At 45.4% G+C, this 14,852-nt stretch overlaps 3 protein-coding genes across 10 annotated transcripts in view; 2 read left to right on the top strand and 1 right to left on the bottom strand.

Moving 5' to 3' along the window:
* PRMT7 (protein arginine methyltransferase 7) overlaps nucleotides 1–114 on the bottom strand; it is a 155,849-nt gene extending 155,735 nt beyond the window's left edge. Inside the window, exon 1 of the mRNA XM_077288150.1 lies at nucleotides 40–114. The gene's annotated coding sequence lies outside the window, so the exon portion shown is untranslated. The remainder of the gene's footprint in view (nucleotides 1–39) is intronic.
* A 45-nt stretch (nucleotides 115–159) lies between these two features.
* SLC7A6OS (solute carrier family 7 member 6 opposite strand) overlaps nucleotides 160–14,852 on the top strand; it is a 135,803-nt gene continuing 121,110 nt past the window's right edge. For all 4 annotated transcript variants that reach the window (XM_077288162.1, XM_077288164.1, XM_077288163.1 and 1 more), the window contains exons 1-3: nucleotides 160–360; nucleotides 1,737–2,093; nucleotides 3,498–3,698. In XM_077288162.1, coding sequence (XP_077144277.1) covers nucleotides 160–360; nucleotides 1,737–2,093; nucleotides 3,498–3,698 — 759 coding nt within the window. The remainder of the gene's footprint in view (nucleotides 361–1,736; nucleotides 2,094–3,497; nucleotides 3,699–14,852) is intronic.
* Nucleotides 8,516–12,601, top strand: LOC143807014 (uncharacterized). 5 transcript variants are annotated; one of them, XM_077288160.1, is made up of 3 exons: nucleotides 8,516–10,947; nucleotides 11,149–11,232; nucleotides 11,704–12,601. In XM_077288160.1, exons 1-3 carry the CDS (start codon nucleotides 10,804–10,806, stop codon nucleotides 12,340–12,342), a joined length of 867 nt encoding a protein of 288 aa, XP_077144275.1. In that variant the 5' UTR covers nucleotides 8,516–10,803; the 3' UTR covers nucleotides 12,343–12,601. The 5 variants fall into 3 exon arrangements, 3 of the variants coding, with proteins under 3 accessions (XP_077144275.1, XP_077144273.1, XP_077144274.1); XR_013221617.1 differs by having other exon boundaries at nucleotides 8,516–11,232; XM_077288158.1 differs by having other exon boundaries at nucleotides 11,149–12,601.

Here is a 14,852-nt window from a genome sequence, read left to right as displayed (position 1 = left end):
GAGGGACCAGGTCCTTTAGCCGACTTGGATTTAGCCACAACCGCTAGTGCATGGAGGCCGCCATCTTCCCACAATGCAACATACCGGAAGCACGTGTACTGGGCAACCCAAAACATGGCCGCGCCCGCTGCACGACATGGCCGGGGAGAGTGACGCCTCATGTGCGACAGGCAGTGTAGGACCATGGAGGCTGCGGTGCTCCGCGTGAAGCGTAAGCGGGGGGCAGAGCCGGCGGGGGCGCTCATCATCCACTGCAAGAGGCCGCGGGCCGAGGAGGAGGACAGTGAGGAGAAGGAGGGCGCCGAGGCCACAGCGGTCCGCACCCAGGTGTTCAAGCTAGCGGCCACTGTCAGCTCCCAGGTAGGTGAGCTACTGCACGGGAACTACAACTCCCAGCATGCTGCGCGGGCCTGCAGCAGAGAGAAGCATTGTATACACTCTGGCCCCTGCTGGGGGTTGTAGTTCCATAAAACCTGGAGGTTGCAAATCCCTGCATTAACCCTTATTTTTGCTTCTTGTCTTTCTAACAGAAATATCTGTTTAGGCCACGTGCACGCGGTCAGTATTTCACCTCAGTATTTGTAGCCATACTCAGCAGTGGGTGATAATCCAGAAGCGGTGACTTTTCCTCTGATTGTTCCTCTCCTAGTTACAAATACTGAGGTAAAAACTGACCAAATACTGGAGGTGTGACCACGGACTTAGTCTCTTCAGGACGAGTTTGGGGACATAGGAATTATTGCAGAGGATTTTTATTTGCGACCTGAATAGTAATAAATGCATCTTTTGGTGCTGGATGAATCCTCCGGGCTGTTACCACTGTGCGGATACCTGATGTGCGTAGGTTTTTTGTCATGCAAACTTTTTAGTTTTTATTTTTGTAGATGTTTTCTACATTTTAATATTTAAATGATTGTCCCCAGAAATCAAAGATCTCTGGTGAATGTTTTTTTTTTCTAGTGTATCTTGGGCTTCCATAGGAGCCCCCTATAATTACAGATCTGCTGTTACCTGTGTGCGAGGCGTGCTCTGCACATTAGATGGCGCTCACTATCAGCCCTCATATGCTGTGATTTCCCACTGCTGCCTCCTTCACCCCCGGGTCCTCTGTACCTGACGGCCGGGCACAGACCTGCCCCTGATAGCCTGCAGAGGCCTTACCCCAATCCAGAAGCTTACCATGCTCTAAACTTGTCGCTTGGTCATTATCTGGTAAATAATTGCTAATACTCCCATCTATCCCATATGTAAGGTGTCCTGGACCCAACAGTTAATATAAAGGAGCCTTATCTTTGGTACGGTATTAACCCTTGGACACTATAATTGTATGTGAGCGTCCGATCTTCCACCCTGCCTGCCCCTCTCGTGTGGTGCCACTTACTAAAAGGAGTTTTCTGCTTCTTCATTGACTATTTATGATTTGGTACTTTTGCCTGATTCATCACTTGTGACTTTTCAGAAAGATCCTCCCGGATCGTTGGTGCAATTTTTGTCACATTTTATTGAAACTTGCAAATTTGGCACTAAAAAAAAAATCACAAAATGGGTCAAAAACAGAGATAAAAAGTATTTTATTTTGCGCCAAATTCTTGAACCACATGGGTCATTTTGATTGATATGGCACAAAAACATCAATGAGTAAGACCAGACAAAAAAAGTCAGATGATGAATCAGGCCATGTATTTCCTTCTGAACCTTCTCCTTTCACACTCCTGTGTTTTTCTGACCTTTGTTAGAATGAACCACTCCAGAAGTATGTGCAGGAAGCCATATCCCGAGACCACGACACTCGGGTCCACCGTCCCCCCATTCGGAACTTACAGCAGATCCAGAAAGACTTGAGGGCCAGTAGAGATGCTGAACGCCAAGCGAGGCGCTACCGCTTAGTCTCCAGCCTTAGACCAAAATGTGAGGAGGAGGAAGACGGCAAGTCTGACAACAGCCAACCTGCCAGCCCTGCGGACAAACCTGTGCCAGAAACAGCTGAAGCCTCCAAAAAAGCTGAAGCCGACTCCAAGGGCAAAAATGAAGAGACCTTCCAAGTTTTTGATATAGAACAGGAGGAAACTGAGAAGGAAACTGGCGATCTCAAGGTTTGTGTGGGCAGGAGGGAGGACGGCAGCGCTTTCTGATGTTATCATGTGGCGGATATGTTGGCGCACAATGGGCATCACTATCTGCTCCATTCCCCATAACACATCTCTATCCATCATGAAGTTAAAGGGATTGTCCAGGACTCGCATATTGATGATGGGATAGGTCATAAATCTGAGATTGGTGGAATCCTGCTCCCCACGAGTCAACTGAAATCTGCCCCACCATAGTGGGAGATAAACTGCAGTGCTCGGCAGCGACACTTAGCAATGTGCAGAGCATATGGCTGTTGCTGGGCAGACACCAGCTGATCAGTGGTAGGTCATCAGTATGTCAGACCCGGACAGCGCCTTTAAATGACGAGTGAACAGGATTAATATCATCTGGAAGTCTACCGATTCCAGGTTATGCCACTCTTCCCAGCCATTTGTGCAGGTCTCAGCTCACAGCCGCCACTGATCATATCCCCGATATGTCTTCCAATAATAAAACATTTCTTTGGGGTCTTGCCTTCCACCAGTAATTTCCCCCAGTCCTTCACAGCATGTCTCATCCCTATGGACTTGTAGATCCAGAGTCTAGATACTAATAGGGGAGGCAAATCAAATCAAATGAAATGGTATCATAACATAACTGCTTTCTTAACAGCACCACATGTGTCCATGGGTCGTGTCTGGTAGGTATTACAGCACAGGTCCAATGGAGTGAAGAAAATGGGGCTGCAATCCCAAATACAACCTGTGGACAGGTGTGGCAGTGTTGGGCACATAAGCAGACACGTTTGTAATGACAGACAACGTTGTTTTTCTTGATATACCAAGAAGTCCAGCCCAGCACTCGGCAGCCTCATAGGGAATGAATGGAGTGGTGGTCGCACGTGCACTGCAGCTCCATTCTAAAAAAGGTTCCCTGTTCTGCCGATTTGTGCAGGTCCCAGCAGTCGGACCCCCACTGATCATGGGTGATAACTTGTTTTACCTTCATCCGTAATCCCTTGGCCCCGGGGTAATAAATTACATACACGTATTGTGAATCATTGGAATTAGCTTAACTGGTAGAATAAATGTACAAAGCGATGGTGTTGGAACAGAAAATGGGTTTTGTTGCTGTTCCTTCCTCTACCTGCTGTGCCTCCTGGGCTGCGCTCCTTTGCCTTTTTGCTGTCTACGCCTGTCTGCTGTGGTACAGCCAAAATCCCGGCTGCACCGTCCCCATGTGTGAGCAGACCTGCAGGCGAGTGTGTGATTGTGGCCTGGATAATTAGATGTTACATCCAGACCTGACGCATGGCTGCTCATCCTTACTAACCATATATACTTCTTCTGATTATAGAGTATGACTATATATATTCTAACACACAAGGATACATTGAAGCAGAACACTTTTTTTTTCTATTCCTGTAGGTCTCTGACCCGGAAACCATCGTGTGTAATTCCATGAAGATGATTCGGGAACGTCTGGCCGTGTCTCCGGGAGGGCACGGCTCGGAGCACAGAGAGGACCCAGAGGAGTTTGTGTATGACATTTACTATGCGGAGTCGTCTCCAAATAACTGGATCCAGGCCATCCTCTCTGTCCAGCCTTACCACTATGAGCAGGAGCTGGTAAGAGGAGCACGGAAAGCCTATTCACAGCTTCCTCTAAAGATACAAATGTCTGTGGGGAAACTGAATGAAAACCAGTCTGCTCAATTACTGCTCCCTGAAGAATTCTGTCTTAACGTCCTGTGACTTATATATTCGTCAGAGGTCAGGTGCATGTCGCACTGTCTGTAAAACTACAGGCTATCAGAATATATCATTTAAACCGTAAGGTAAATGGTGTAAAAAAAAAAAAAAATAGAAAAGCCGGAAGTTGTTTGTTTGGACTCTCCACCGCGTTCAAAAACCTATATCTCAATGTTACCGATAAAAATGGCAGACCCTTAAAGGGAACCTGTCACCATGTATATGCCGTCCAATCTGCAGGCACCATGGGGGAGCAGAGCAGAGCGATACATAGTTTTGTGGGAAAAGTTTCAGTGTAACCTGAATTTTCATCATTTAATCCTGCGCTGTTTTTGGAGATTTTTGGTCCAGTGGGCGGTGCGATCAGTGACTGACAGCCATCTCTGATGGGATCACCCTGGATGAAAACCCAGGATACACTGAATGTTTCCTCACAAATCTATGTACCAATCTGCTCGGCTGCCCCTGTTCTGTAACATGGTGCCTGCAGATTGGACGGCATTTTCATGGTGACTGGTTCCTTTAAATACCCAACAATACCCATTTATGAAGATGGGAATGACACATTAGGGTTTAAATCACCACATAATTTAGTGGTTTTAGTAATTAAAGGGAGTTTGTCACCCCCAAAACTCAGACTACTCCATTTACGCCCCTATAAAACTCATGCCTGTACCGTAGATTACATAAAAAAGCAATCAAAGTATAATGTATTGGATATGTAAATCAGGGTGACCAGAAAATTGCCCACACGGAAAATTGCCAATTGCAGCATCACAAAGTTTCAGATCCATGATATTTGAGGTGCAAGGTGAAGAATAGCAGAGAGCAGAGAATAGCAAAGATATATAGGTTAAATGCTCTGCAGGACAGGGGGATATTATGCATGTATACATGAGATGCTCTCCAGGGCAGAATAATAATATATAATTATAGGTGAGATGTTCTGCAGGACAGAGAATAGCAAAGAGATATAGGTTAAATGCTCTACAGGTCAAGGGGAAATAATAAGGGTATACGTGAGATGCTCTGCAGGACAGAAGAATAATAAAGAATTATAGGTGAGTTGCTCTGCAGGATAGAGAATAGCAAAGATCATAGGTTAAATGCTCTGCAGGACAGGGGGATAGTATGCAGGTATACGTGAGATGCTCTGCAGAACAGAGAATAGTATAGAATTATAGGTGAGATGCTCTGCAGCACAGAAGAATGTCGGCAAAAATTGCCCACATAAAAAACTACCAACAAGTTTATTAAGAACAGTTTATTAAGGAGTTCTAATAACAATAACTTAAGTTTATTAACCCCTTCACCCGAAGCCTGTTTTCACCTAAGTGACAGGGCCAATTTTTACAATTCTGACCACTGTCACTTTATGAGGTCATAACTCTGAAACGCTTCAACGGATCCTGGTAATTCTGACATTGTTTTCTCGTGACATATTGTACTTCATGATGGTGGTAAAACTTCTTCGATATGACTTGCATTTATTTGTGAAAAAAACAAAAATTTGTCAAAAATTATGAAAATTTAGCAATTTTCAAACTTTTAGTTTTTATGCCCTTAGAGAGTTATATCACATAATATAGTTAATAAACAACATTTCCCACATGTCTGCTTTACATCAGCACAATTTTGGAAACATAATTTGTTTTTGTTAGGGAGTTATAAGGGTTAAAAGTTGACCAGCGATTTCTCATTTTTGCAACAAAATTTGCAAAACCATTTTTTTTACGGACCACCTCACACTTCAAGTGACTTTGAGGGGTCTATATGACAGAAAATGCCCAAAAGTGACACCATTCTAAAAGCTGCACCCCTCAAGGTACTCAAAACCACATTCAAAAAGTTTATTAACCCTTTAGGTGCTTCACAGGAATTTTTGGAATGTTTAAAAAAAAATTGAACATTTAACTTTTTTTTCACAAAATTTTTACTTCAGATCCAATTTGTTTTATTTTACCAAGGGTAACAGGAGAAATTGGACCACAAAAGTCGTTGTACAATTTGTCCGGAGTACGCAGATACCCCACATGTTGGGGTAAACCATTGATTGGGCACATGGCAGAGCTCGGAAGGGAAGGAGCGCCATTTGACTTTTCAATGCAAGATTTGCTGGAATTGAGATCGGAACCTATGTCGCGATTGGAGAGCCCCTGACGTGCCTAAACAGTGGAAACCCCCAAAAGTGACACCATTTTGGAAAGTAGACCCTCTAAGGAACTAATCTAGATGTGTGGTGAGCACTTTGAACCTCCAAGTGCTTCACAGAAGTTTATAATGTAGAGCCGTAAAAAAAAAATTCATATTAATTTTCACAAAAAATGATCTTTTTGCCCCAAATTTTTTATTTTCCCAAGGGTAACAGGAAAAATTGGACCCCAAAAGTTGTTGTGCAATTTGTCCTGAGTACGCTGATACTTCATATATGGGGATAAACCACTGTTTGAGCGCATGGCAGAGCTCGGAAGGGAAGGAGCGCCGTTTGACTTTTCAATGCAGAATTGGCTGGAATTGAGATCGGAACCCATGTCGCGTTTGGAGAGCCCCTGACGTGCCTAAACAGTGGAAACCCCCCACAATGGACCCCATTTTGGAAAGAAGACCCCCTAAGGAACTTATCTAGATGTGTGGTGAGCACTTTTAACCCCCAATTGTTTCACTAAAGTTTAGAATGTAGCGCTGTGAAAATTAAAAAATCATTTTTTCTTTCCACAAAATGTTTCAGCCCCCAATTTATTTTTTTTCCCAAGGGTAACAGGAGAAATTGGGCCACAAAAGTTGTCCAATTTGTCCTGAGTACGCTAATACCCCATATATGGGGGGGAACCACTGTTTGGGTGCACGGCAGAGCTCGGAAGGGAAGGAGCGCCGTTTGAAATGCAGATTAGATGGATTGGTCTGCAGGCGTCATGTTGCATATGCAGAGCCCCTGATGTACCTAAACAGTAGAAACCCCCCACAAGTGACCCCATATTGGAAACTAGACCCCCCAAGGAACTTATCTAGATGTGTTGTGAGAACTTTGAACCAACAAGTGTTTCACTACAGTTTATAACGCAGAGCCGTGAAAATAAAAAAAAAAAATTTTTTTCCACGAAACTGATATTTTAGCCCCCACGTTTTTATTTTCCCAAGGGTAACAGGACAAATTGGACCCCAAAAGTTGTTGTCCAACTTGTCCTGAGAACGCTGATACCCCATATGTTGGGGGGAACCACTGTTTGGGCGCACAGGAGAACTCGGAAGGGAAGGAGCACTGTTTTAGTTTTTCAAAGCAGAATTGGCTGGAATTGAGATCGGACGCCATGTCGCGTTTGGAGAGCCCCTGATGTACCTAAACAGTGGAAACCCCCCATTTATAACTGAAACCCTAACCCCAACCCTAACCCTAACCCTAATGGGAAAATGGAAATATATAAATTTTTTAAAATTTTAATATTTTTCCCTAACTAAGGGGGTGATGAAGGGGGGGTTTGATTTAGTTTTATAGCGTTTTTTTGGCGGATTTTTATGGTTGGCAGCCATCACACACTAAAAGACGCTTTTTATTGCAAAAAATTGTTTTTGCATCACCACATTTTGAGAGCTATAATTTATCCATATTTTGGCCCACAGAGTCATGTGAGATCTTGTTTTTTGCGGGACGAGTTGACGTTTTTATTGGTACCATTTTCGGGCACATGACATTTTTTGATCGCTTTTTATTCTGATTTTTGGGAGGCGGAATGAACAAAAACCAGCAATTCCTGAAATTCTTTTGGGGGGCGTGTATAGCGTTCCACGTGTGGTAAAATTGATAAAGCAGCTTTATTCTTCAGGTCAGTACGATTACAGCGATACCTCACTTATGTAATTTTTTTGTGTTTTGGCGCTTTTACACAATAAAAACGACTTTATATAAAAAAATAATTGTTTTTGCATCGCTTTATTCTGAGAGCTATAACTTTTTTATTTTTCTGCTGATTATGCTGTATGGCGGCTTTTTTTTTGCGGGACAAGATGACGTTTTCAGCGGTACCATGGTTATTTATATCTGTCTTTTTTTTATCGCGTGTTATTCCACTTTTTGTTCGCCTGTATGATAATAAAGCGTTGTTTTTTGCCTTTTTTTTTTTTTTTTGCGGTGTTCACTGAAGGGGTTAACTAGTGGGATAGTTTTATAGAGCGGGTCGTTACGGACGCAGCGATACCAAATATGTGTACTTTTATTGTTTTTTTTTATTTACATAAATGGATTTACTGGGAAATGTTTTTTTTTTTCTTTATTTGGGGATTTTCTTATTTTATTTTTTTATACATTCTATTTTTTTTTTTTTTTTTTTTTACTTTCTACTATTGTCCCAGGGTGGGACATCACTGTATTAGATCAGATCGTTGATCTGACAGTGTGCATAGCACTCTGTCAGATCAGCGATCTGACAGGCAAGATCAGGAGGCTTTCCAGCGCCTGCTGTCAGCAACTCTCAGCAGGCGCCGGCTAGCCAGGTCATTTCATGACCCGGAAGAAGTCCCGCGGCCATCTTGGATCCGGGGACTCCTTCCGGATCACCGGAGCAACGCGATCTCATCGCGTTGCTCCGGTGGGAGAGCGCAGGGAGCCCCCGTCCCTGCGCGATCCCCCTCTATGCCGCTGTCACTACTGACAGCGGCATCAGAGGGGTTAAATGTCATTTTACCCTTCGCTACGACAGCACCCCACATGAGAGAGAGGGATCCGCCCATAGGAACAGGAAACCTACAGAATAAAAGGAGGCGGTCCCCTCTCCTCCTCAGTTTAGGTTTCCTGTTTCTATGGGAACCCCGAAGTACCTGCAGTCCAAAAAGGATTCCTGGGCCATGCACCCGCCTGCGTCAGTCTCTGGTGGAACGGCAGGGGCTGCGGTACCAGAGGCAGCGGCGGGGGAGCCACTGTTTGCAGCCTCCCCCCTCGTCTGTTCATCGCCATGGTCCGGGTTCGGTGCCGCTGGGCCGCCCGGATCCATGAGGACGCGCGCGCTCAGCGGCCGGCTTCTTATCCAGCAGCCGCCGCATGGTAAGGAGGAGCGGCGCGTCTAACCCGGAAGCCGCTGGAGCACTTCCGGGTTGGGTCCGGGGAGGCAGGAGATTCGGCGCCAGATTTAAAAGTGCAGCGCTAGCGTCGGCCGGTGTGTGTAAGTATGGCTTCACCGGCCGATGTAGCGCACTTGTCTGCAACAGAGCAGTCTCCCAGTAAGGAGACAAGCGCCAGGAGCAGCACCAAAAGTGGAGATCGATCCCAGGAAAAGCGATCTGCCACCAGACAGAAAGGTCTTTCAGCTAAGAATCCGCCTCCAGAACCGGTACCTGTCAGCTTCACTGGGTGAGTTTTAAAAGAGTCTCTTCCCATATGCTGATATATGTTCCTCCTATATCCCCTTCCTCTAGACTAAGAAAAGGACTCATAAAACCAAACACAAAGAATGTGCCTTATGCTTGCAACCCCTCCCGGACTCATATACTAAGAGGTTATGTGCAGAGTGCATCGTACTGACCTTACGGCAAGAAAACGTAATGACTCCGTCTGACGTTAGAGCCATAATTCGTGAAGAGATGCAAGGTCTGGCCCATACAAGTAGCACCAGTACCCGCCAGCCTAGCAGGTCCCGATCTCCAGTAAGCTCGGAGTCAGAGGTAGTGCAAAAATCCTCTGATGAAGAGGAGTCCCAGCCAAGTTCATCGGAATATGAAGGAGGGCTTTGTCTACCAAATAGTAGTGTAGACAGTTTAATTAAAGCCGTCAGGAGCACGATGGGGTGCCCAGATGAGAAGGGAAAGAAGTCAGCACAGGACATCATGTTCGCGGGGTTAGGACAAAGAAAACGAAGGTCCTTCCCCGCCATACCCACAATTAAGGAGCTGGTTAAGAAAGAGTGGGAGAAACAACATACAAGAGGATTCTTGCCATCCTCTGCTAAAAGACGCTACCCCTTCAGTGACGAAGAACTTAGTTCCTGGCAAAAAATACCAAAAGTTGATGCGGCAGTGGCTTCAACTTCTAAACAGTCGGTCTTGCCTGTGGAGGACTCAGGGACTCTAACTGATCCGTTAGACCGAAAAGCAGAAGCCTTACTTAAGAGGTCATGGGAGGCTAATACGGGGGCATTCAGACCAGCCATCTCTAGCACCTGTACTGCAAGGTCACTGCTAGTATGGACAGAGCAGCTGGAGGAACAAATTAGGAGTGGAGCTTCGAGAAATACAATTCTATCGAAAATCCCTCTAATGAAAGATGCAGTAGCATTTCTAGCCGATGCGTCGGTGGATTCGCTACGTCTAACAGCCAGGTCAGCCGGCCTAGTAAACACAGCCCGACGAGCACTCTGGTTGAAAAATTGGAAAGGGGACGCACAGGCCAAGGCAAAACTTTGTGCGATCCCCTGCCAGGGTGAGTTCCTATTTGGGAAAACTCTGGACGAGCTCTTAAATAAGGCAGGAGAGCGGAAGAAAGGCTTCCCTAACCAGTACCTTCCCTCTTACAGGAGAGCTTTCAGGAGACGCCCCTTCACCAGGAACAAACCTACTGAGCAAAGGGAGCGCTGGGAAGCAAAGGATCCAAAACAAAGAGGTGCTCTGTTTTCCGGATCCTATAACCAAAAACGCAATAAGTACCGTTAATTATGAAGTGGGCGGTAGATTGAAATATTTCTTTGCTAAATGGAAGTTGATAACATCTAGTCCTTGGATTCTGGACATTATTGGGAACGGATTGAGATTAGAATTTGATAGGATCCCTTGGGATTCTTTTATTGTAACATCTCCAAGAGGTCAACAACAACAAGAAGCTCTGGAATCAGAGATCCTGTCGCTTCTATCTAAAAAAGTATTGATAGAGGTTCCCCGAGATCAAGAAGGAAGGGGGTTCTATTCCCCTTTATTCTTGATCAATAAACCAGATGGTTCATTCAGAACCATCATAAACCTCAAAAAACTAAATTCCTTTTTACGTAACCACACTTTCAAAATGGAATCCATTAGTTCTACCATCAAGCTTTTGTTTCCTAGGTGTGTCATGGCCGGGATAGACCTAAAAGATGCTTACTATCACCTTCCTATACATGCCGAACACCAGCAGTATCTAAGAGTAGCGGTCATCCTGAAGGGACAGGTTCGTCACTTCCAATACGTAGCAATGCCATTTGGGCTTTCTATGGCCCCCCGCATTTTTACAAAAGTGATGTTAGAGGTAATGGCTCACCTACGCCAACGGGACACTTTAATAATACCCTACCTAGATGACTTTTTAGTGATAGGGAATTCTGTGGCTCAATGTAAATTGCGGTTGTCTAACACAATCTCATCCCTGCAGGAGTTGGGTTGGATTATCAACTTCGAAAAGTCCAGACTGAATCCAGACACTACTCAAATGTTTCTAGGGATCCAGCTAGACTCCGTAAGTCAAAAAAGCTTCCTCCCGCATTCAAAGAAAACGACTATACAGTCAAAGGTGTCAGAAGCAATTAAAAACCCCTACATGACACTGAGAAAGGCTATGTCCTTACTAGGATCATTGTCCTCATGTATCCCGGCTGTACCATGGGCTCAATTCCATACCCGCCAATTACAGTACGAAGTACTGTCAGCCCAGGGACGGAAAGGACACCTAGAGAGTAAACTAACTCTCTCTAGAGATGTCATACAATCTCTAGCCTGGTGGCTAGATATGGGACACCTTTCAGGGGGTGTACCGTGGATAGTAGATCCATCCAAAATAATTACTACAGACGCCAGCCCTACGGGATGGGGTGCACATATGGAAGATGACATAGTCCAGGATACCTGGAATCAGTCAGAATCATCATGTTCGTCAAATTGGAAAGAATTAACAGCAGTAGGGAAAGCCTTAAACTATTTTCTTCCACAGATTCAAGGAGCAGATGTAAGAGTTTTCTCAGACAACTCCACCACAGTGGCCTATGTAAACCGTCAGGGCGGTACACGGTCAGGAAGTCTGATGACCATCGCAGGGGAGATCTTCCAGTTTGCAGAGACTCACCTTACATCCCTAACAGCCCTACACATCAGAGGAGTAGAAAATACCAAAGCGGACTACCTCAGTCGAAACAGGCTGCGCCAGGGAGAATGGTCCTTAAACAGAACCGTGTTCAGACTAATAACAAGAGCATGGGGAATGCCTCAGATAGATCTATTTGCCACAAGAGGCAACAGACAGGTAGAAAGATTCGCTTCCCTGAACTCCATGGATCATCCAGACATGCTGGACTCCCTACATCATCCTTGGGACTTCAGACTGGCTTACGCCTTTCCTCCAATGTCTCTAATTCCGCTAGTGATCAGGAAGATCAGGAGGGAACGTGCAAGGGTGATCCTCATCGCACCCTTCTGGCCAAAGAGGCCGTGGTTCTCCTGCCTCCAAAGCATGTGTCTATTCGACCCATGGATTCTTCCATTGGACAGGGAACTACTGTTCCAGGGGCCGTTTTTCCACCCGCAAGTGAAAGGGCTTCACTTGACGGCGTGGAACTTGAGCGGCAGTTACTAAGCTCAAGGGGTTTTTCAGAACAGCTAGTAAAAACCCTGCTACTAAGTAGAAAAAGATCTACCACCCTGATATATAGCAGAGTTTGGAAAAAATTCTTAGAATTTCATACAGTACCATTCACTAATCAGGTTCCGATAACACCTATTCTAGAGTTCCTACAAAAAGGTAGAGAATTAGGATTATCAGTGAACACCTTAAGAGTCCAGATATCGGCGTTAGGAGCCCTATATGGATATAATATAGCCGCTGATAGATGGGTCTCCAGCGGTCTCCAGATTCATTAAATCTTGTGAACGAAGTAACCCGGTACATATTCCCCGTCTACCTCCGTGGGATTTAAATCTAGTGCTAGAAGCCTTAACCAGCTCCCCATTTGAGCCTCTAGATTCTATACCTCTAAATGTCCTCACATATAAAGTAACCCTTTTGGTAGCCCTGACCTCAGCCAGACGTGTTAGCGACATCCAGGCCCTATCAGTAGACCCACCATTCTTGCTGATATTCCATGATCGAATAGTCCTAAAACCAGACCCCTCATACCTCCCTAAGGTAGCATCCACCTACCACAGGTCACAGGAAATATTTCTCCCTTCCTTCTTTGATTCTCCTGTAACCCCTGAACAACATAAGTTCCACACCTTAGATGTCAGAAGAGCCATCCTGACTTATATAGAAAGGTGTAAAACATGGAGGGAGAGTAGGGCTCTGTTTATCTCCTTTCAGGGCCACAAGAAAGGACATGGGGTCACGAGAGCTACCATATCTCGGTGGATCAGAGATGCTATCTGCTTGGCCTATACATCAAAAGGCGAGATTCCTCCAGTGGGTATTAAAGCGCACTCAACACGAGCCATGGCTTCCTCCTGGGCGGAACAAGCGGATGTCCCGATCCATCTAATATGTAAGGCCGCAACTTGGTCTACACCTTCTACCTTTTACAACCATTATAGACTTGATCTATCTTCATCTTCTGATTTGACCTTTGGTAGAGCTGTGCTTAGTACAGTAATCCCACCCGAGTAATGACTCTCTGAAAGTCTCTCATGTGGGGTGCTGTCGTGGCGAAGGGTAAAAAGCCGGATTACTCACCGGTAATGCTCTTTTAATGAGTCCACGACAGCACCCATTTACAACCCTCCCTGATTATGCACAGCCCTTTCTTTAATTCACAAATAATGGTTGTATAGAGTTTTTAAGATATTTTGCTGAATAAGAATTAATACTAAAGCTTTTGCGGTTCCCTTTTTATACTCTGTAAACTAAACTGAGGAGGAGAGGGGACCGCCTCCTTTTATTCTGTAGGTTTCCTGTTCCTATGGGCGGATCCCTCTCTCTCATGTGGGGTGCTGTCGTGGACTCATTAAAAGAGCATTACCGGTGAGTAATCCGGCTTATACAGCTGACACCCGCACCCAATCACCGCGGCGCTCAGCGCGAGACCGCGGTGATCGGTGCGCCGTACTAGTACTGCTGCTGGCACAAATGCAGTGCCGGCAGCGCAGTACTAGTACGGCGCATGTCGCGAAGGGGTTAAACAATCATTGCACACCTGCAAATAATTAGCTGCCGGGTGATTGTCCTTGACTTCCATGGGCTCTATTGAAATACAATACAGCACAACACAGGCAGCAAAGAAAATGCAGAATGGATTTCAACAAAGGTCTCTGGGCCCAGTTTACTTCTACAGGTTTGGTTCACTCATCCCTAGTCCCAGAGTACGGATTCTGTTCTTAGTTGTCATTCCACTGTGCTAACAATAATTCTACTCTTATTGTGGTGTGTCTGGGCCTAGAGACCCTTAGGCTATGTTCACACGCTGCGGGTTTTGCTACGGATCAGCAGCGTTTCAGCAGCTGCGGGTCCCCATGCGTTTACAGTACAATGTACTGTACAATGCACATGCGGAAAAAAATGCGCGGAAACGCAGCAGTTTACATTCCGCAGCATGTCAATTCTTTGTGCGAAATCCGCAGCGGTTTTACACCTGCTCCATAATAGAAAACCGCAGTGGAATTCGCACCAAAAACCACGGTAATTCCGCAGTAAATCCGCAATAAATCCGCAGGAAAAACGCACAGTTTTTGCCCTGCGGATTTATAAAATCCGCTGCGGAAAAATCCACAGAGGATCATTCTACGTGTGCACATACCCTTATTCAAATCCACTCTGCATTTCCTTCCATCCTATGCCTGCCTGCACCTGCAGTATATGTGTATGATACATAACTACGTAGGATCTATTCACTCTTACTCTTGGTAGCCATAAGTGGACAGGGAAGGAAGTGCAGGACCCAGACTCACTGCCCCTGAGTCAATGGGAGAGCGGAGCTGCTATGGCACTTCCGCTCCTCTGACAGAATCTCACCTTTCTGCGGTGCCTTCTGGGCTTCCAGGACCATCTATCTCAGCCAGCAGCACCCTGCTTTTGGTGGGCACCCACTGAGATGATGATGTATTAGATCTGACCTGCAGTCCCATGTAACTCCACAGATAATAGTGGATTTTTTTGTG

Source organism: Ranitomeya variabilis, chromosome 2, assembly GCF_051348905.1.
Source record: "Ranitomeya variabilis isolate aRanVar5 chromosome 2, aRanVar5.hap1, whole genome shotgun sequence".
NCBI lineage: Eukaryota > Metazoa > Chordata > Amphibia > Anura > Dendrobatidae > Ranitomeya > Ranitomeya variabilis.
This window is presented reverse-complemented; position numbering and strand designations above follow the sequence as displayed.

Excerpts from the sequence above, each read along its gene's own strand:
- LOC143807014 (XM_077288158.1), top strand. The coding sequence starts at position 10,804 with ATGGAATCCATTAGTTCTACCATCAAGCTTTTGTTTCCTAGGTGTGTC. Across the intron at positions 10,948-11,148 it reads CGGTCATCCTGAAGGGACAG|GAGTTGGGTTGGATTATCAA; the intron begins GTTCGTCACTTC and ends TCATCCCTGCAG.